This window comes from Lacerta agilis, chromosome 4, assembly GCF_009819535.1.
Source record: "Lacerta agilis isolate rLacAgi1 chromosome 4, rLacAgi1.pri, whole genome shotgun sequence".
In the NCBI taxonomy this organism is placed as follows: domain Eukaryota; kingdom Metazoa; phylum Chordata; class Lepidosauria; order Squamata; family Lacertidae; genus Lacerta; species Lacerta agilis.
This window is the reverse complement of record NC_046315.1, coordinates 40,527,521-40,549,201: the sequence shown is the minus strand read 5'-3', so window position 1 is coordinate 40,549,201 and position 21,681 is coordinate 40,527,521. Positions and strand designations below refer to the sequence as shown.

The 21,681-nt window shown below is 42.1% G+C and overlaps 1 protein-coding gene across 1 annotated transcript in view; it reads left to right on the top strand.

The window, feature by feature from the left end:
* CADM2 (cell adhesion molecule 2) overlaps window positions 1–21,681 on the top strand; it is a 382,977-nt gene that overhangs the window by 308,921 nt on the left and 52,375 nt on the right. Inside the window, 1 exon segment of the mRNA XM_033146823.1 lies at window positions 11,081–11,259. Coding sequence (XP_033002714.1) covers window positions 11,081–11,259 — 179 coding nt within the window.

Below are 21,681 nucleotides of genomic sequence, written 5' to 3'. Positions count from 1 at the left end.
CTTTCCCTGGCCACGTCCGGCATCTTCCTAACTGCCTTCTGATTAGCAGGATTGCGTGCCACGGGAGCCGAGGCTACCGGAATCCTGAAACCATGGGGAAAGCCTTCCCGCAGGCAAGAAGCTGCTTCGCGATTGGGGTAAAGCTATAACCAGGGTAACAGAGCCGAAAGACGCACTGGGGTAGATGCCGGATTCAAGTTTGGACTATCTTGCGGCGCTAGCTGCCGGCTGAGGCGGGGGCTGCTCAGTACCGTAACATGCCGTGGCGGGATGGTTCCCACCACATTCTTCACAAACATGCGGGTACCTGCACGAGGTGCGCTGGCAGGACCCATTGTTGTAGTCCCAACAACAGACCTTGCGGGTGGGTTTTACACCCCCAAATTTTTGCTTCTGTTGCTCCAGGGCTCTTTTCTGGATGTGAGGGGCCACGTAAGTGGACCAAACATCTATATCCCTACGATCCCAGCGGGCTGAGTGTATCTTGTTGGCCCTGGTTCTGAATTTTTTGTCATAAGTAATCGCAGCAGCCTCCCCCGCCATTGAACAGGCTGAGCGAACTATGGATTGATAAACCAACATGTGAAGAGCTCTTTTCGGGTAAGCAGCTGCGACCACTCCCGCAAAAACCTGAAAACAATCGAGCCAATGCTCAAAAGTTTTTTCCACTTTTGCGGAGCTGGCTCGTTTTTTAGAGGAAGATGCTACCTTGTCCTGGCTGGGTAAATCCTCTTCGGGAGGGGCGAGTTTAAATATATCCACATAGCGGCCCTCCAATATCCTGTTCCGCAGTTTAGAGGACAAGTGAGACCCTGGGATAATGTCCCTAGCCTTGTTGGTGGAGACTTTGACTTCCGGCACCGGAACGTCATTCAAATACTCCTGGGTGGCTCCATACTTGGCGCGATGGGAGTTGGCTCTTCGCTGCCACGCCCATCTGGGAAGGCCGGAGGCAGATTCGCCAAAACCCCAATAGAGTCGCAAGGAGTCCCCAGACTCCCCTTCAGAACTCGAGGAGGACGACCCAGAAGATGAGGAAGACCTATTTCCTCTACATCTTTTGGCGTGCCCCCCGCAACATTTTTTATGGCGACGTTTTCCGCCAGACGAAACCCGTGAAGGTGCCGGAAGGGTGTCCTCAGCCGAAGACTCCGACCCTGAATCCTGTTGAAAGTTACCTGTAACACGGGCGACGCCAGGAGCTGGAACCGCCGACGATCCGGAAGCGTCGGCTCTGTTCTTTTTGGCCCGCTTCTTGCCACGGCCCTCTGGGCGGCGCTTCCGACCGGAGGAAGCTTGCGATAGCACAGATGCGTTGTCTTCAGCCGAAGACTCCAACTCTGGCTCCTGCCGACCTGACTCTGGCTCCTGCCGGGAGGACCCTGGGACTGCCGAAAGAGAAGAGTGTGAGAGATCCGCTCCTAAGGCCCCAGTGACCTGAGGCCGAGGCAGAACCGCCGTCCTAGAGGAGGTTGCCCGAGGCCCCCTCCCCCTGGCAGCTCTGCGGGCCGGCCTTCCAGCCCCCTGAACCCCAGCCCTGAATGAAGAAACCGGGATCCGGGAAAACTGGGAATCTGAAAACAGAACCCCGGATGGCTGCAAGCCCTCCCCCTCGTCGGCGGACAAGGAGGAATTCTGTGAAGAAGCACCAGCTGTTCCGGAAGGTCCCGCTTGGGCACTGGACTGCGGAGTAGAACGTTGGATGATGCCATCCACATCTGATGTGAAGCGGGCTAAAGCCTCAGGATCACTGGCCAGGCTGGACACAAAGGCCTGAATGCGCCCCATGGTCTGCGCCGAAGATGGTGAGCGCAAGGCCTGGGATGGCCCCTTGATGACCCTCTTTTCCTGGCTGGGCAGCGAATGTGCTGGAACTTCCCCTGACGCCATACTTCGCTGCAGATGAGGAACAAATAGATCAAGTGACACGCCAGCGGCCTCTCCAACCTCTAAATTATTATTGTTATTAATTATTTATGTATTGTCGATAAGGTAAATTAAAGCAAATTCCAAGCCGTAACCCCGTTGGCCCCCAGGGGCAACAGCGGGGAAGCTAAAGGAGTTAACTAAATCAGGTGTGGTAACCCAGCAAGCCGCTAGAGGTAACAGAGAAAGGATAAATAAATCAGAACAAATTAGGTGTAGTAATCCAGCTGGCCACTAGAGGCAGGAGAAAAAACTTCAATTCAAATTTATTGGGTGCAGTAACCCAACCGGCCACTGGGGGCAGCAGGATGCAAACCTAGGCTGGGTCGGTGTAATGAGCCGACTGGCCACTAGAGGGTGCACCCCACAGGAAAATTCCAGGGGAAAACAAGCTCCTGTGAAGAAGGCAGCCACGCTGGAAGCAGGAGCCCAAAATGGCGCCCGGCTGCTCCCCACCCCCCCCGGACACCCCAGACTCAGGTAAGGGATTTTTATTTTGTTATTAATGTAGTTTATTTATTTATTTATTTAAATATTGTGTGTGTGTGTGTGTGTGTAAAGTGTGGGAGAGTGCTTGTACGGGGACGGGGGAGGTAGCCAGCACACCGCTGGCTGGCTAACAGCCGCCGCGGTGGGTAGCTGGCCAAGGCAGCTGCCGCCCTAGGGGCCTGGGGGCGGCGCGCCGCAAACGCTCCCGCTGCCGGAGAGACGGCAGGGGGCGGAGACGGCCGGAAACAACGGCCGGGACGCAGGGCTGCTGGCGCTAGCAAGCGCCACAGCTCTACTCAACAGTAAATGCGTCCCAGCCGACCAGGAAGGTTGGGACGCGGCACGAAACGGCTGCCTCGTTGCAGGAGGGGGCGTTTCTGGCGGCAAAGCGGGAGAGCGGCAGGCGAGCGGCGCAGAAAGCAGCCGCTCTACGATGCCCCCCGCTTACTGCGGCGGCGGGCAACAGCGCCGGAGGGGCCGCGAGCCGCAGGGCCCTCCCCCACCAATCCTCCACACGAGGAGGCCGAACACGGCGCCTCGTCGCGACCAAAGCGGCAGAGGAAGCGCTGGGAGGGCCACCGCTCCGGGAACACCGGCAGCGGCTTTGCGGTCCTCCTCTGGAACAGGGGGGGAGGAGCCTGGAGCGGAGAGGGGCCAGGAGCCGGGCGGGAGAATTTCTCGCTCCCGGAGGGGAAGGTCGGAGGCTGCCAATGGCCCAACAGCGCTGCGCGCAGGAAGCCTCCTCAAAAACAGCAAACGGCGGCCGAATCTGCCGCGGATCAGCTGGGAGGCGGTATCAAAGCCGCCTTCTAAGGCCCACAGCGGAGGCTACGTTAAAGTAGCGGAGGCCGCGCCGGACGCCTAACTGGCGTGAAAGCGCGGCCGTCCCTTGCGCCCCGAAAGGACCTGGGGGAGAAGGCAGTATAACAACAAAAACAGCCGCCGGCGGGGGCTACAGCGCCAAACTCAAAGGCTTATTAACGGGGGAAGGGGGGATAAGGGAGGGGGGTAGGGATGGGAAGGTATTGGCAAGGATTCCAATCAAGGATAGAGGGTAGGCTAAATTAGGATAAAGGAATCAACAAAGTTTGAAGTCAACAATAAAGGAAAATATGACCGTAAGCAGAGTTCTCAGCTTGGCGATCTGATGTGATCCGATCCGATGCACGAAGCCAGGAGGGCTCCGACGCTGAGTGCAGGGTCATTTATAGGCTCTGGGCTGTCCATCAACAAATTGCAACATATGAATCTCCCCAACGACAGCCAGAGCCCAATCACAGTAGTGGCCATCCAAACTAACCCGCCCAGCAGCAGAGGGGTGACTTGCTAGCCCCCACCGCAACACGTGCTCTCCATGAAGGAGAACACGCTTTCTTAAAACAGGGGAAACAAAGAATGGGAAAGGCTCAGCATATTTGAAGGACGATAAATATCTCTCCCTCCCCACCCCCAAGACATGCAGATGTCAGCAGTACCAAGATAATACAGTACTCAAGTGGGTGCATCAGAATAGCTGCTACAAATTACTGGGATTAATTGAGAGCCGTGTTAATGCTAATGAAATGCAGTTGGGGATGTAAGAGAGGAAGTTGTACAGTTTGCACACTTTTGTTCTAAATACATTCTTTCATTAAATCCTTGGATTCTCGCTTCACCACCAATTAGATGATTCTTCCACTTTCAGCTGCTCCTGCAGTTCCCGCCTCCTTAGTTGTGCAGGTATAACAGTTGAGCAAATATGGTAGGGGATCAGAAATAAGCAAACAGCACACTACCAGATTCACAGGAACGTAAGTACATAGGAAGCTACCTTCTTCAAGGTCAGATGAATGCCCACCTTGTCTGTTTTCCAAGGTCTCAAGCAGATGTATTTGCCTTCACCCCTTATTTAACTCTCTTAACTGGAGATACCAGGAACTGAACTAAAGCACTGATCTTTGGCCCCTGCCCTCTGAAAGCAGAAGCGTATACTGAATATATATTAGACATCTAAAGGTGTCTTATGCTGAGTCAGCCTGTCCTGCTTAGAACACTACTACCCACTTTACAATCCTGAGCAGAGATCTGTCCCAGTCTTCTTACCAGACACCATTTGAATGGGAAATGCTAGGGATTGTACTTGGAATTATATTTTGCCTCCTCTAGTTTGGGGAGGGCTATTGCATTTGAGCTCTGCTTATGAACTTTACAAGTCATCTGGTTGGCCACTGTGGGAATGAGAGGCTGGGCTAAATGGACCATGGTCTGATCCATTCAGTCTCCCTCCCCCCTCCTGGCCAAACTGTAAGCCGCTTCTTTTGAGCCAGTGGGCCCACAGCCCATCCTTGGAATAGGCAAACTAGTTTCATAGCCACCACATCCTTTGGAGCAGGCTGTGAGATGGCCATCCAAATGGCTAAAGCAATCTGCTCCCTTAATAGGCACTTAGTTAGCATTTATGGTTAGTAGCAAAGCCATGTGAAAGAGAATCCTTGAAGAATAGGAAAGAATGTCCTGGCCTATAGCAATCTTATCCACCTATCCTCAGCTTCTGCGCTTGGATAAAATAGTTCCCTATACTGTATATTTAGTGCTTTTTCCTTCAGCTAATTTATAATGGCAACCCTACTTAACCCATTCTTGCATGGCATGCATTCCCTAGGGTGAAATAGGATTTAAACTTTTATAGGAGATTTAAAACTTAGTTTAAAGGATTTACAACTACGTCATTTCTCAAATGGAAAATTTGTGTGTGTGTGTGTGTGTGCGTGTGTGATTTACAATGTCATGCTATTGCAATGACATTTGTATTGCTGGGTGTTCTTCTGTTTTTTGCCTCAAGGGTTTCTTGAAAATTTTCACCTTTATAGTTTCCTTTTTATGCACCCCAATCCTGGTTACATTATTTATAAGCTATCAGCATCATTTAAATTTTGCAACCACATATACTGTAGCAACAAAGGTATGTGCAGTTCAGTTTTTAGAGTATTTTTTTTTGCTCCTGATGCCAGGTTCCATTTGACCTTAGCATGCAAATTTATCAAAGCATCTATTTTTAAAGTACTGTACTGACATAAAGTTTATATTATATTATATTATATTATATTATATTATATTATATTCAGCAACTGATGGCAGTTTAGAACAGCAGCTGCATTGTATGCATGCTTACACAGAAGTAAGTCTAGCTATGTTCAACAGGGGTTACTTCCATTTAAGAGTGGATAGGTCTGCAGCCTTACCCATCTATTCTAGAAGCAGCAACACAACGTAAGGCGATCCTGATTAGTTGACATCAAATTGTTTTGAGAGAACATGAAAAAGTGCATCATCTGGGGTAAAGTCAAACCGTTGGAGAGTTACAGTGCCTGCTGTGGCTGTAAAAACCAATATGGGAGTGACATGTTTTATTGCAGCTGGGGCAGATAAAGGTGTCCGGTTTCATTGTTACAGATGCACTATGGAGTTTTAGGGAATGTGGATTTCTTCAAGGCCTGTTTATGTACATGGACTGGGAAATGTGCACAATTTCCTCTTCCTAGAAGGATTGTGTGCACATGCTCCTCCATGAGGCCCGGTGAATGTGCACAATGGCTACTTATTAAGCACTTCTCAACTTACATTCTCATTATATACACACCTTTCTAAAATAGTAATAATAATGAAACTCAGGTTGTCACTGCAAATCAGAATAGTTCTACGTATTCCTATATTTGTGCAGATGATGTTCAGTTTTATGCTTGACAACATAGTGTGCAGCATCTATAACTACATTTATTCTGTGAGTCACAGAAGAGAAATCCGCTTGTCTTTCTTTCGAAGATAGTAAGTGGAGATAGGAGAGGAAACAGAAAGCTTTTCTGCTTCTCTTTTCCTTCTATTCTCCCAAAAGCAGACAATAAAATCTCTTGGAAGGTTTTATAATGATGGTTTTATAATGATGTCTTGCCTTCCCTTTTAAACTGCAGTGGTAAAATACAGCTTTAGATCTTTTTCTCGCTTTTTTAATTTCGTGTTCTTTCCTCCAGGAATCCTGAAGGCATGGTCTTATTTTATTTAAGCATGTATTTAATTGTTGTTGTTTTTCATGCTGTCTCATTTTATTATCACTATTATTATTGTTATCCAACAAGCTGCTCTTTCAACAAAAGACCCCTCAATACCATGAAACAAACGGACCCCTCAATGCCATGAAACAAACGGCTTTTGAGATCAACCTTAGTTTCAAAAGGATTTGCCATTCAACTTGTTGAAGATGGGGGAGAGCTACTATTCAGAGAATGTATTGAAAGCACAGTGAACACACAGAACTAGCTGCATGATTCATTGGATTCTGACCATTATTAGCGTGTTCAATTCCAATCATGTCTGACATCGGTGGTTTGGGGTGAAGAGGTAGTTGCAGTGCTTACAACCAATTTACGCCTTGATCTTGTCCCACTCCATTCTTTGTTGTTGTTCAGTCGTTCAGTCGTGTCCGACTCTTCGTGACCCCATGGACCAGAGCACGCCAGGCACGCCTATCCTTCACTGTTTCTCGCAGTTTATCCAAACTCATGTTAGTAGCTTCGAGAACACTGTCCAACCATCTCATCCTCTGTCGTCCCCTTCTCCTTGTGCCCTCCATCTTTCCCAACATCAGGGTCTTTTCTAGGGAGTCTTCTCTTCTCATGAGGTGGCCCAAATTCTGTCCTAACACCACCCACTCATTCTCTGCTGCTCACACTCCTGCCTCCCGAACAAAGAGGAATCATGCTTGCAGGTCACTAGGTATCTGTCCTGTCTTCTCAGCATTCCCCTTCCACCATTTTTTGCCTTGTACATGGCTTGCATGCGGGAGATGCTCTGGTGAATTGCCACAATCTGCTTCATTGTGCTCCCTGCACCTTTGCAGGTATAGAAACAGAGAGATAAAATATTACAAGAAATTACTTAACAATACTTTAAGATAATCTGATTTTCCAATATCCAACATTGCTTACAGCACACGCAATATAATACATACAGTATTCAATAACTTAGCCTATCTTTTTCCAGAAGTATTTGATTCTTAAAAGCTTGCGAGAAACATGAGTAGATCAACTGAGTGATGCATGCCTTTTTGCATTTGAGGAACAAGAGGGAGAGAAATTATAAATCTAAGAATCCCTTAGTTTTAAAAGAACACCTCTTTTCAGCAAGCTGCCTCATTCTACCCCTTGAAGAGGAATTAATTCTGTCAGCATTTTAACATAAACAACATGGACTGTTTGAACACAAATGTTTTCTGCTAGATTACATGTGCAAAACTGGCTTCCAAGTTCATCTGTTTGCAGCATAAGAGGTTCTCTTTAGCTTCTAGCTTTGGTATCAGATGGAAGTCAGAGGACTGAAAAGTCGGACTCAGCACATAGTTGATAAAGTTAAATAACAAACATTTATTTTTACCGAGGAAATACTGTTTTTGCAACTAGAAACACTGTTGTATTTGGAATGCATTTATTACTATGTCAAATCTATGTTTATTTTTCAACAAATATTTCATTTTCTGTCTCTGTTGTTAACTGTATAATCCAAGTGAAAGTAATTGCAAAATATTTTTTTTTGAATCAAGCACAGATTATCTCAGGTGATGTTAAATATACCTTTCCCACATTGCTTCTATTTTTAGGAACAGTCACTGGGGCCAGTATTCAGATATATTATCAATAAACTAAAGATGCTGACTCTGTAAATTGCAACTTTTAAGCATGTTACATTATTGCATAATATCATATGATATGGAAGTACTGCTCTGTGTGAGAGATTATTTATTTACAAATTCTGGTCTATTTCTCAACCCAAAACAGCCCACAAAGCTTACAATGGGCACATTAAAAAATCACAAAAAACATTAAAACTCTACCATTAAAATGGCAGGAAGAAATTATGAACATGCAAAAAGAGAGGTGTTAAATTTCTGGAAGGGTTTATGGAAAATTGTTGCCTTTTTGTCCATATTTCTCTCTTAAGACTGTGATCTTAAACACCCTTACATATGAATAAGTATCGCTGAACCAAACAGTGGTCAGTTCTGAATAGGCATATTAAGTTTGTGCTATAAATATCTATAAGAAATGCCAGAAGGGAATGTCAAAGTGTCAAACTTTGGAGAGTGCTGGCATGTGAAGGCAGTTAGAGACTTGCGTGGTCAGAGGCTAGAAGATGTACACCAAAGGGCTGGTCTTTGAAGACACTTCATTAACACACAAAAGCAGGTGGTTGCAAGTGGCTGGCTTTCCCTTGGTATTTTACAATGTGTTTAGTACTATGTGTCCAGTTCTTTCTTCCTCAGGGATCTACCATATTTACTCGAATCTAAAGCTCACCTTTCTGGTCAAATTACTTTACGAAAATTAAAGTGCACATTAGATTCGATGGCACATTTGCACTTGCCAGCAACTCCTTTTTTATTTCTTGTTTCAAAGTTCTGAAAACTGAGGTGCGCATTAAATTCAAGGGTACATTAAACTTGAATAAATATGGTAATAAGCCAATCCATAGGTTTACAGTGAGAACTGGTTAGACTAAAACTGGGTGGTTGGGGTCAGGTGTATGGAGGTCCTATGATAATGTATAGCTGGAAGTGCCACTGTTTTTTCCTTGCTAAAATGTAAGCTTTTTCAGTTTTTTGTGTTGTAGCCTGCCCCACTAAAACATATGTGCTATTGCTAGAGTTTCATACATAGGAAAACCAGAATCAGAATGTATGTATATAGATTTGTGGGTTAACATTTGGGTTTCTGCTTGCTGTGTGAAATTTAATGGTAGCATTACAATATTGTATATTATTGCTAGACTTGAACTGTTAAGTTATTTATTAGGAAATATATATATTATATTTATATTTTCTTTTACCCTGAGGCTTTAGGACAGAGTGACATAGAACAGAGTAAAATAGGACAGAGTAAAATAGAAACACTATGTTGTTGTTGTTCAGTCGTTCAGTCGTGTCCGACTCTTCGTGACCCCATGGACCAGAGTACGCCAGGCACGCCTATCCTTCACTGCCTCTCGCAGTTTGGCCAAACTCATGTTAGTAGCTTCAAGAACACTATCCAACCATCTCATCCTCTGTCGTCCCCTTCTCCTTGTGCCCTCCATCTTTCCCAACATCAGGGTCTTTTCTAGGGATTCTTCTCTTCTCATGAGGTGGCCAAAGTACTGGAGCCTCAACTTCAGGATCTGTCCTTCTAGTGAGTACTCAGGGCTGATTTCTTTGAGAATGGATAGGTTTGATCTTCTTGCAGTCCACGGGACTCTCAAGAGTCTCCTCCAGCACCATAATTAGAAACACTATAATTTTTCATAATTTATAGGCTACCACATAATTTATATTTGGGGAAAATATTCTCTCGTAGTCATCTCAGATTCCTCTTTACAGACTTTTTGCTTCTCCATAATTCCCATTACAGAATACCTTTATTGTTACCAAGCCTTTATAGATTAATTCTCTTCCACAATGCTACCTGTCTGTCCCAGTTCCTCTGATTTTATTGCACATCCATTGCTATACCCACGTATTTTTTTGTTTTCTTTAATGACTATTATAAGAACCTGGTACTAACCTTTTCTGTAGTTTTGCCTTCTCTGTGCCTTTTAGCAGCCTGCAATGGTCTTCCTACACACTCCACTAATGAATTATACCCTTGAAGTGTTGCCTTGTAAAGACTTATTGTTTTCAGCCTAGACTTAAGTAGTGCAACTGTTACATGCGCCTATATAACTTTGTTCCCATCGTGCTGGCATTACAGGTTTAGGTACTGTTCCATACTGGTGCAATACCACATTCTATGCACGGTAGTGTGGCTGTGTATGCATGCTTAATATGAGACTAGTTGCTATTAAGATTTCAATTAGTCCCAAAGTTGGTAGATATGATCATTGTTATTATTTCTTCCTTATTCATCGCCTTACACCAAAACCTTAAGGTGGCAATAAAAGCAACCATTATACTTCTATAACAATCAGTTAAATATAAAAAAATAAAAAGATCATAACACAAACAGCTGAATCAATTAAAAACAATAACCATAGTGCCATAAACACAATCACCATTAAAATTAATCTGACTAACAAGATACCAAGAGCAATAGCAATAAAAATGCTGAAGAACATTCAAAAGCCTGGTACTGAAAAGGAGGTAATGGGGGTGCCATTGCTGAGTCTGAATGTTCCATAAGAAGGGAGCCCCCACTAAAAAAGCTTTTGCCAGAGAAGGCACTTGGAGGTAGGTCTCTGAATATATACTGTAGGCTTAATTCTGAAAGAATAGCCTGCAACTCATTTAACAGACAGGAACAAATCAAGTAAATGTCACTAGGCAGAATTTATCAATAGGAAAGTATCCTGAGATATGCCGTAGTTTAAAAGAGAGAACATTTTGTAGGAAAATTTAATCATGAATATTTCTACAGTTCTAAGGCATTTGCAAAGCCAATTTGAAATAATTGACATTACCACCATCCAATATTTTATCTAATTTAAAGATAATATTTAATTGTGAAGGGTGTTGTTCAGCTCTGTCTGTATTAATTAATTACTTAATTATTTTTATGGTTCTTAAAGTTCGCTGCATGGGAAAACCATGTTGGTTTGGTTTGATATGATGCCAATTTATTTTAAAATGAATTTGAAAATAATGATTTCATCTATTTGTTTTTAATAGGCCAGATCCAGTATTATGGACAAAGGATGGTGGAGATTTACCAGATCCAGAAAGGATGGTTGTCAATGGTAGGGAGCTAAACATTAATTCCCTAAATAGAACGGACAATGGTACATATCGATGTGAAGCAGCAAACTCTATTGGCCTAAACAGCGCAGAGTATGTTCTGATTATACATGGTGAGTACTTCCTTCTCTGTCATTTAAATGATGGCGTGCATTGACATGTGCTTCGATTAATTTGTTTGTTTTTATTTAGCATTAATTTTACCCTGCCTTTCTCCCCCAAAACAAAGTTGGCTGGCTAATCGTGACTTACCTTGGTGAACGGCAGCTCAGGTTGTTTCTGCTTTGCTTCTCCCCTGGAGTAAGTGGGAGAAACAAATCATGAAGTTGCAATTAAGCATGGCTTGCTTTAATATCTAACCCCCTAGAAGCCTGGTTTGTTTCCCCCTAAGCAAGCTCTAAACTATGAGTTTTTGTGGTTTACAAATCCTGACGTTTTGGAGCAGCAAATTAGGGCCCTGGTTTCAGAAGTCATGCATTGTGGTTTCCTGATATGGTTCTCCTGTCCAGGTGAAGAGACGAACAAAGCAGAAGTCATCAGGATGCATGTGTAAACATATTGCTTGTTCATGGTAAACCACAATATACCAGCGACCCTGGCTCATCACAAAAATGTTAACTCAGCCAGTATTTCATTAAGTGTCAGGCAGCTGGCAGAGGCCAAATATCCAGAAATATGTGCTTGATGGAAGTTACTTTCTAGTGAACTAGTGACAGGAAATATTTCTAATTGTAAGTTCTGAAAATGTAGTACTGTTGTTTTCTGACAATAGGTTGAAAGTATTTTCCATGTTATTGCACTCCTACCATGAAAGAAATTGAAAGGAACATTTCAGATGGGAAATGCCAAATATGACAAAAATGTATTTTATAGATTGGTCAAGGCTGGCTGTAAATTGTGTTTTAGACTTCCTCTAATCGAAGGGATCACTGTGACTATCCTTGCTAAGGCAGGTGGGTGAGCTTTGCCAAGACAGCAGCCCTCTTAAAATTATTGTGGTGATTCAGAACTGAAAATCTATAATTCTCATTAGTTAGGGGCTTTACCCTAAATCTCATCAACTTTCAGGTATGAGGTGGAATCCAGAAACACGTGACCCCCTCCATTTAGAAAGCATCAGTGTGGGAGATAAGAAGCAATGCTTTCACACAACTGGGAATCATAAATGATGAAATGTAAATTCCTGAAATTCAGTTACCATGCCTCCAGTTAGGAAAGTGTTAGCCATACTAAGAGTAGACCCATTGAAACAACTTCCTAACTTTCTTGATCTGGAATCATGGGGGGGGGGGGAATTTGTTGCATTTAAAAAGAAGATGGCTCCATGCAAAAACCAAACAGTTCTGAAATATTAAGTTAATTTAATAATGCTTGTATTTCATTTGGAGATATTTCTTTTGGCGATTCAAGGCAGCTAGCAGCAGAGTTCACTAGGCATCCATGTTACTATTATGCAGTTTGCTCACATTTACAATAAGTACTTCTCTAAACAACTTTTTAATTAGCCATTTTTTGCTCTGTTGTTGAACTGTACTTTATCAAAATCACCCCATGGATTAATGCTGCTCATGCTGCTAGATAAGTGCTTTGAAATTTATCATTAGTTTACGTAGGATTAGTGCCATAGGTAATGACAGGCTCATTAAAATTTCAGTAACTTATTACTCAGGTTTAAATTTTAAAAACTTAAATAAATAAAACACAAATATTAGTTCACCTCCACCCCACCCCCATTACCAACTCTGAATACTTTGGAAGCAGTCTGCGATCAAATTTTGGCTTTATATAGGTGAGATGTTAATCCGTGTCCTTTAGAACATTTTTTTTAATCTAACTGTAAATTTTGTATAATTATTTCCAATTAAAGAAAAGATTCACAAAGTGGTGCACAACATTAAGCCCCCACAAATACACCGAATAATTAAAATGATGTTAACCCCCCCCCATAAAACAGCAACAATCAGCATAGGAGTTAGAAAAATACAATATATATTTGCCAGTTCCCTGCATTTCACCACACTCCGTTGACCAAAAAATGAAGGCCATGAACAGGTTTTGGAGGTGAATAGATGAGACAATGCAAACAGGATCAGGCATGATACTCAATAGCTGAGGAGACCAGTATCAAGGAGCAAATTAAAGCTCCCTTTAACTTTCTTTTATATATAGGTGAGAGCAACCTGCAACCTAGGATCTACATGTGGCTCTGATCTAATTTTATGGGTCCTGCAGCTGCTACTGAACTTCTCTATTATTCCATCCCATTAGAATTTCTTCCTCCCTGTTCATTTCTTCCTTATTTTTCTGACTTTTTGTTTTTAATTAATCCTCTGTATACTTAATTTGAGAGAAAATCATTCACATCCTGTAGGGAATTTTACACTGAGATAACAATGGTGAAAAAACCAGAAGAATTGTTTATTCCAGGCTCCATATGCAGCCCCTGACAGCCCAGAGAGATGGTGGCTATATATAAAACATCTTCAGAAGGAAATTAAGCCAATGCCCTTGGGGATGCTTTTATATTGAGTCGAAGACATGACCTGTACCAGCCACACAGGATGTCCAACACATATTGACAGGGATTCCATGCGATGATAGTTCAGTCTGACAAGTTGCAGTAAAGCTTGGAGTCACATTTTCCTCTCTTATTCCAATGCAGCCACAAGAAGATACTTTTTTTGCTTGACCACAGTTTGTCATGTTGTCCAAACCAACAAACTGTGGTTGAAGTAAACTGTTTAAAAAAAAAAGCAACAACAAAACAAAACAAAACAAACAAGCCAATTTGAAAATGTAGTGGAAGGGACTGGGATGTGCACAAAGCTGGCATTTTGGGTGGCTTGTTTGCATAAGCTATAGTTTACTTCAGGGATAGCGAAGCTGGTTCCCTCTGGATTTTGTTGGACTCAACTCCTATTAGCCTCAATCAGTATAGCTAATGGTCAAGGACAGGGGTCCCCAAACTAAGGCCCGGGGGCTGGATGCGGCCCAATCGCCTTCTCAATCCGGCCTGCGGACAATCTGGGAATCAGCGTGTTTTTACATGAGTAGAATGTGTCCTTTTATTTAAAATGCATCTCTGGGTTATTTGTGGGGCATAGGAATTCGTTCATTTTTTTTCCTTTAAATATAGTCTGGCCCCCCACAAGGTCTGAGGGACAGTGAACCAGCCCCCTGCTGAAAAAGTTTGCTGACCCCTGGTCAAGGATGATCTTAATCATAGTCCAGCAACATGTGGAGGACATTAAGTTGGCTACTCCAGGTTTACTATGATGTTTGAATGCAGAGCATAGATATGTATTACACCCCATGTTTCTTTGAAGCATACAAGTCTTAACCTGCCTACAGTCCCCAACCATTCTTGTTAATTAAAACAATAAAAAGCAGTAAGGCAACTTGTGAATAAACATTTGATGATAAAGCTGTTGGCATTTTCAGAAGTCACACATTTTGCTAACTGAAAATACTTCAAGACCTAGTTTTTCATGCAGTAGTTGCTTTAGAAATATAGATGTCTGGATGCACATGAGCTCCCCCATATTTGGTCACTGCTCAGTTGCTTGCACCCTGTTCATCTGATTATCCAGCTCAAAGTGAGTCAGGCATATTAATCGTTATCAGGATTCTGTTGTTAAGTTTGATTACTTAGTAGCCTGTGCCTGCACATCTTTCATATTATCTAGCTGAAAGTTGGCCTTGCTGACATTTTTATTATTATAAAAATGGATACTGGAGTTTCTTCCTAATTAAATTTCTGCAAATATAGATTTGGAACTACAGAGGGTAATTGCAGAAGTATATATTTGAGTTTATTAGCACTGTAAGCCTTCTAAAATAAGATAATGTCAAATGTTCCAAGTTTTAAAAGTTTCGGTGTTTAGTAGTGTTTGATATCAAATGATTCTTCAGTATAGTTTGATTATAATGATAATCTTAGACAATTTCCTGTTCTTATTTTTTCAGCATTGAGATTAGATGCATAGCTTTATTGGGTGCACCAAGTGGGACAGAACTCTTCCCCCCTTTTTTTCTTACTTTGCAGTTTGAAAATTGAAGAAAGGGTTATGCCATTTAATAGAGGGCATATATTTCCTTATCTTCATTTTGCACAAAAATTGTCTCTAGCATTTAATATATTCTTCCAGTGCAGAGTTAATAACTGCCATGGTTGGGTAAGGGAATTTATGATGGTCTTTTCCCCTTTGTGAGTTCAATTTAAGAGGACCAAGCACAACAGAATGAAACTATTTTGGAAAGAAATTGCCAAGAACCTCTATTGGGGTTAAGCAGAATTGGTGCTATACATCTTATCGTTTTCCAGTTGGTCACGTGACATTGCATTTGGGAAGCAGAGTTTGCACAGATTATCAGTTGTGCCTGCCTAATCTTATATAGTGTGAATGAGTGGGAGAGAGTTTAACCTAAGTGGTGAAAGTAGTAGGGAAATTGATCAGAGTTTGATAAGCACTGTTTCCTTGGCTCACAATTTTGCTTGAGAATTGGGAAGTGGAGCTACATAGTTTCTGCTTAATTTATCTGAGTAAAGATGGTGCCAAGAGTAAAAGGAGGGAATACTGTGGGAGGAGTCTCTAAACATGAAAATCTATCGATAAATATGTTTACTGAATTTAAGTCCACTATACAGTCTTCTTCTTACCGACCCTTCTTCACAGAAACTATATAGGGTAGTTTCAGCTGTAGATTTTTAGCAAGTGTCAAACTGTTTCCTACATTATTTATTCAACTTCAAGTGCTTCAGTTTGAGTATTCCGGTTAACCCTACTGGCTATAGGTAATAAAACTGAGAAATACTATAGCATTTTGAACATTTTGAACTAATAATAACTGAGCATTATTAGGACCCAAATTATAATATTTGAATAGCTTAAAATGTGAACAGTTATATATCCTTTGTCAAAGACAAGCAGCTGGCACATCCAAAGGGAAGCCTATCCCTCTCTGTATTGGCTCTGTTGCTTATCTAAATGTGGTTGTCACGATCAGTTGATTGTCATAGGTTTCGTTGGTCTTATGTGCTGATATTGTCTGAGGTAGAGTGGAAGAAGTAAAACCTTTTAGAACTAAAGAGGAAATTGTATTTGTTCGTCATACACGTGTGTGAAATTAATGTAGTATCGGCAACTTTTCCGCAGTGTGAATCTCAGAATATGGAACAAGAGCCCTCTGTCGTTGAACAGGATCGGTCCTACATTTTGTTCTTTAATTTGTTCTTTAATGTTTGCACACAATTTCCACAAAACGATCTTACTTATTTTCTATCACAGCAGTTTTTCTTCCTCCCAGCTTTCATTATCGAGTACTTTAGAGTCACCTATCCGTCTTTTATTCCCTTTCCTGTGAACAGTTCTCTCAGTGGGACCCTATCTGCTAATTCCCTCAATTTCCAAAGTTATCTTCAAAACTCAGGAGAGATTTAGACAGCTTTAGTGCAAGCAGAGGCTTGACTTAAATGAAAATGTGTAGTTTATCATAATTAGAGATTAAGAGTAAGCATAGTGTTTATTCATATTAATTATACAAACAACATGAACACTGTGATGCTTTAATTGGGACAGTCTAAAAATAAAGTTATAGGGAAATCGCTTTCTCCCACAGAATCTGGCTATGGAATAATTCTGTCTTATATTCTCTTATAGTAGCTCAAATCAATACATCTATCAGCAGATGAACAGCAAGCTAAATCTTTTAGCATGCAGCCAATACAGCTCTATTCAGCCTAAATGAATTCAAAAGTGTTTTCTCCCAGGTATGTAGGTATAGTACTGGAAAAAAAACCCTCAACAACTTTTGTGTCTGAATTTTCACGTTTTGAAATATGGCAACTCTAGTTCCACCAATTCTTGGCTGGTGAAGCAAGGGAGTCCAGTCCTGGAACCTACCCAATGAATGAAGGGACTTTGCATCCCAGACCACCCATATCTCACAGCTGGGGCCTCCCCCCCCCAATGGAGCCTAATTCTGTCAACAACCAGTGAAACAACCACAGGTGTAGCGGACACCTCTATAGTAGATGTGCCCCTTCACCATTGAAGCTCTTCTCTGCCAACACATACCTCACCTCAATCTTAATGCCCCACCAAGCCAGTGATTTGGGGAGTTAAGGTTCCTTTATTAGTAAATATCTGTTAATATGAAGACAAACATGGTCTTGTGTGAATTTTAGTTAACAAATGGTTCCCTTTATCCCCTTTTTAAAGTGTATGTAAGACTGAAATTTTACATACACTGGTATGTGGCAGGTCTTGATGGAGTGGCACAGCCACTCCACAGCACTCATGCCACTCAGGGCAGAAGGGATGAGACAAGAAAAATGCCCATTTACTGCACCAACTCCCATGCAGGTGCACCAGAGAGGCTTAGAATAGGACCATTGTCATCATGTGATGGCAGTTGGGTTTGCCCAGACTTCTAAACCTTGACTTGCTGAATCAGCATCATTGTTGTTCAGTCATGTCCAACTCTTCGTGACCCCATGGACCAGAGCACGCCAGGCACGCCTATCCTTCACTGCCTCCCGCAGTTTGGCCAAACTCATGTTAGTAGCTTCGAGAACACTGTCCAACCATCTCATCCTCTGTCGTCCCCTTCTTCTTGTGCCCTCCATCTTTCCCAACATCAGGGTCTTTTCCAGGGAGTCTTCTCTTCTCATGAGGTGGCCAAAGTACTGGAGCCTCAACTTCAGGATCTGTCCTTCTAGTGAGCACTCAGGGCCGATTTCCTTGAGAATGGATAGGTTTGATCTTTTTGCAGTCCATGGGACTCTCAAGAGTCTCCTCCAGCACCATGGATCACTGCCTTGTCGTGGCAAAGGGGCTTGAATTACTCAGGGAAGCTATGGACAGGTCAAGATGGACAGGTCATAGTGGAGAGTTTGGACCAAATGTGATCCACCTGGAGGAGGAACTGGCAACCCACTCCAGTATCCCTGCCAAGAAAACTCCATGGACAAAGACAAAAGGCATCAGCATCATTACATATGAACTAAAGCAGTATGTGTGCTAGAGCAGTGTCACCAAAAGTGGTGTTTTCATGAGGAACCATGCGTGAGACATCATGCGTTCCCTATTCGTTCATTCATAGGCATTTACAGCCCACCTTCCACCATGCAGTCCCAGGAGAGGTTGCATATGGCTCAGTACAATTAAACAATTTCCACCTTTTTTGGTGGAAGATGCACCCCTTTGTGCACCTTAGCCTGATGTTACACATAAACCACTCTCTTACACAGCACTCCCTGACAAATTTCACTTCGCGACGGAAATCCCAGCAGAGACTCATTTGCAGATCCAACACCTGACCAGTCTATATAGGATGGAAACCCCTGCAAATATATGAGGCTGGAGTTGTTTAGGGCTTTGTATTACAGGGAAACACCTTGAGTTGAGCTTAGAAGCACACTAGTACTCAGTGCAGGCCTACGGTATCCAATTGATTATACTTGTAAACATATTGTCAGTATGTGAAGAAATCAGCTTTTTAGCTCTCCCATTGATTTAATTAGTGACTGAGTTAAATCTCAAATTTAAAAAGCTAATTTTGCTGGATTAGAATAATTTAATGATAGACAATAAAACGAGGCCTTAATTTCAACATTCCTGCATCCTGTTGAGTAAGCCTCCAATATCTGCTTAACAATTGGCTAAATCACAATGGTGGAATTTTCATTGCATTTTAGACACAGATTTTTTCAACTAACTAAAACATAAATTAATATTGAGATTCTTGCATATTTTAGAAGCTCTCTCATTTGGGCTACTGCAACATTGAATGTGTAATATTTCCATCTTGGACGTACACTGTTGCCTCAGTTTTCTAATATTGATAGATTTCACCTTTCCAGATGTTGAGGTTTCGCTTTACTACAGATTATCAGTTCTCATCCTATAAATAATGCCAGAATCCATGCCTTTTTTAGAGTTAGAGAAGGTAGAGGGTGGGGAGATTTCCACTTCATAGCACTGAATAGGAGAGGAGGAGCTGCTTTGCTCATTTGCTTGATATTGGAGAATATACATATTTGAGATAATAGTTTGAGAAAGGCTAAAACATCTAAATATTAAGAATCTCATCTGTTTTAGTCATTCACAACCCGTATTTTATTAGTACTGGGTTTATATTTTCACTTATTATATAATTTAGTTCTCTTGCAACAACATGTGCAAAAGCTGTTCAAGTTTATTTTTACACTGCACATGAAAACTGATTCATTGTTGCATTTTATGGCTGATAACTTTGTGGGGGAAAGGTTAAAATGTCACAAAGGGCAATCCAGAAAATTCAGATGTTCAGCTCCTTGCTTTAATGGTTCGGGTTTAAAAATAATCTATTTTAAGAATGCATAATCTATTTTGGCTCCATATAAGTGCTAAATCTTAAGTATATCGTTATGTATGCTGTGTGTATATAGAGCAGGTTGTAAAGTATATGTTATGACTAATATGAGATCTGATTTTCAATGTGAGTTTGGTATTTGGAGGTGGGGTGAGGACTACAATGTTCATTTAAAAAAAAATCCTTTCTTTCTTTCTTTCTTTCTTTCTTTCTTTCTTTCTTTCTTTCTTTCTTCTTCTTCTTCACCTCCCCTTGTTGAGAAATTCATGTTTAGTAGTCTGAGGTTGTGAGGGGGCTGAAATGAAGGTTCCCCATTGCTGGCACAAGTGGGCTAATAATTTATCACACCAGAATGCACATTCATATAAATGTGCATCCCATTGGAATCAATGTGTTGTAGATGAACAACTTATGCATTGGGTGCTGATCTGGCACCAGAGAGCACCATGCAGGCATCCTTTCTCAAGCTCCACAAATTGATGGTATTAAGCACATGTCCTGCTGCTTGCTCTCCATTAGCTTAGTCCAAACTCAACTATAGGGATCAAAAGGGATAGGATTGAGCTTCCCCTTCCCATCTGAACAAGAAGTCCTTGAGGAGTTCCTTTTGCTCAAGGAGTGAATCTATTCATCTATTGAGCCTGACATGTTCCTCAGCGATGGCTTAGTGACTAAAGAAGTGGAGTGAGAGAGAAACACTACATCTATCATCTATCTATCTATCTATCTGTCTGTCTGTCTGTCTGTCTGTCTGTCTATCAGCACGCACGCATACACTTTGTACTTGAATTATTCCTGGTCTGGTAACAAATACTTGTGCACATGCCCCCAATGGGTCTCAGGTTTCAAATCCACATTAAACTCTGGTGTGGAACCCTGTTCTTCTGAGCTCTAACAGAAAAGTAATGACAGAGCTGGCAGGGTCACGTCCAAGAAGCCTCCTGCAGCCCTTCACTCTTCCTGAAATCTTGCAAGCTTGAACAGTGCTTTGTCTAAATTCAGGTCTACCAACCCAGGAAACTTGTAGGATGGAGGGGAGGTAAAAGGAGAGGAATGCCCCCGTCCCATACTCCTTTTGAAAAAATTGGTTTTATTTTCAATAACTTCTTTAGCTGATTAGTATTCTATTCATTTTAAAATTGGAGCCACAAATGCCTTATTTAGTTGTGTACATTAAATCCAGGGACAAATTATTATGTAATTTGAAACAAAGCTATTTAAGATTACTGATGTTGTTCACATTTTTAGAAAGCATATAGCTACATATTGTCACTGTGCCTCTTTTGCTTTGAATGTTCAGGAATCATTTCCTCACTTGTTCAGTAAAGTTGGGGGAGGGCAACGAATATCCGGGGGGAGGGATAATTCCTCAAGTATTTTATATGGTGGCCAGGTAGGCTACTGCCCTCTGGATGAACCACTGCCTCCTTTCACCATGGGATAGTTGGGTGTTATGGGTCAATGAGCTACACAGTATTGAAAATGTGTGGGAAGAGCATCTGGAAATTGATTCATTTCAATTCTGAGTGAGGTCAGGCCCTGCATATTGCTTAGAGTTGCTATTGTCCAACTCATGCGCTCCTTTACTGGTAGATTTTTTAAAAAGAAATGCCACAAGTGCAGAATTGCTTTGGCAGGCAGCTGCAGCTTCTGTTTACATTTTTATATACAGAGAAATTGAATTGAGGGGCGGGTGAGCAAATACCTGTAGAAGAACAGCCATAAATTTGAATAATTGGATTTTATCTTTTGATAGTAAGAACCCTAGTATTGGATGTCCACCAAGATATATAAAATAGAGTTCTCGGCAGTAATGCTCTAGCTAAAGAGGAAGAGACTTAAGTTGATGCAAGGAGCACACTCTTGAGTTCTGCCAATTCTCCCTTTCTCCCCTCCACTGTACTGAATAATATTCTGAAGAAGAGGGTCCCCAACCTTCAAGAACAGCTGGAGGCAAGGGGTGGCTGCAGTGGGAAGGAGATGGGTCCACATCTCTGCTCACAGTTCTTAGGATCAAGTCTCTTAATGATCAATATCACCATACATCAATATATTTGCAGCAATATTATACTTCTAAAGAAAATCATGTATCAGACTAAAACAATCATCCTCTCTGTGGTTGATATCTCATAAAGCAACCTATCGACATAACAGTGATTATGATTAATTGGTCGGGTTGC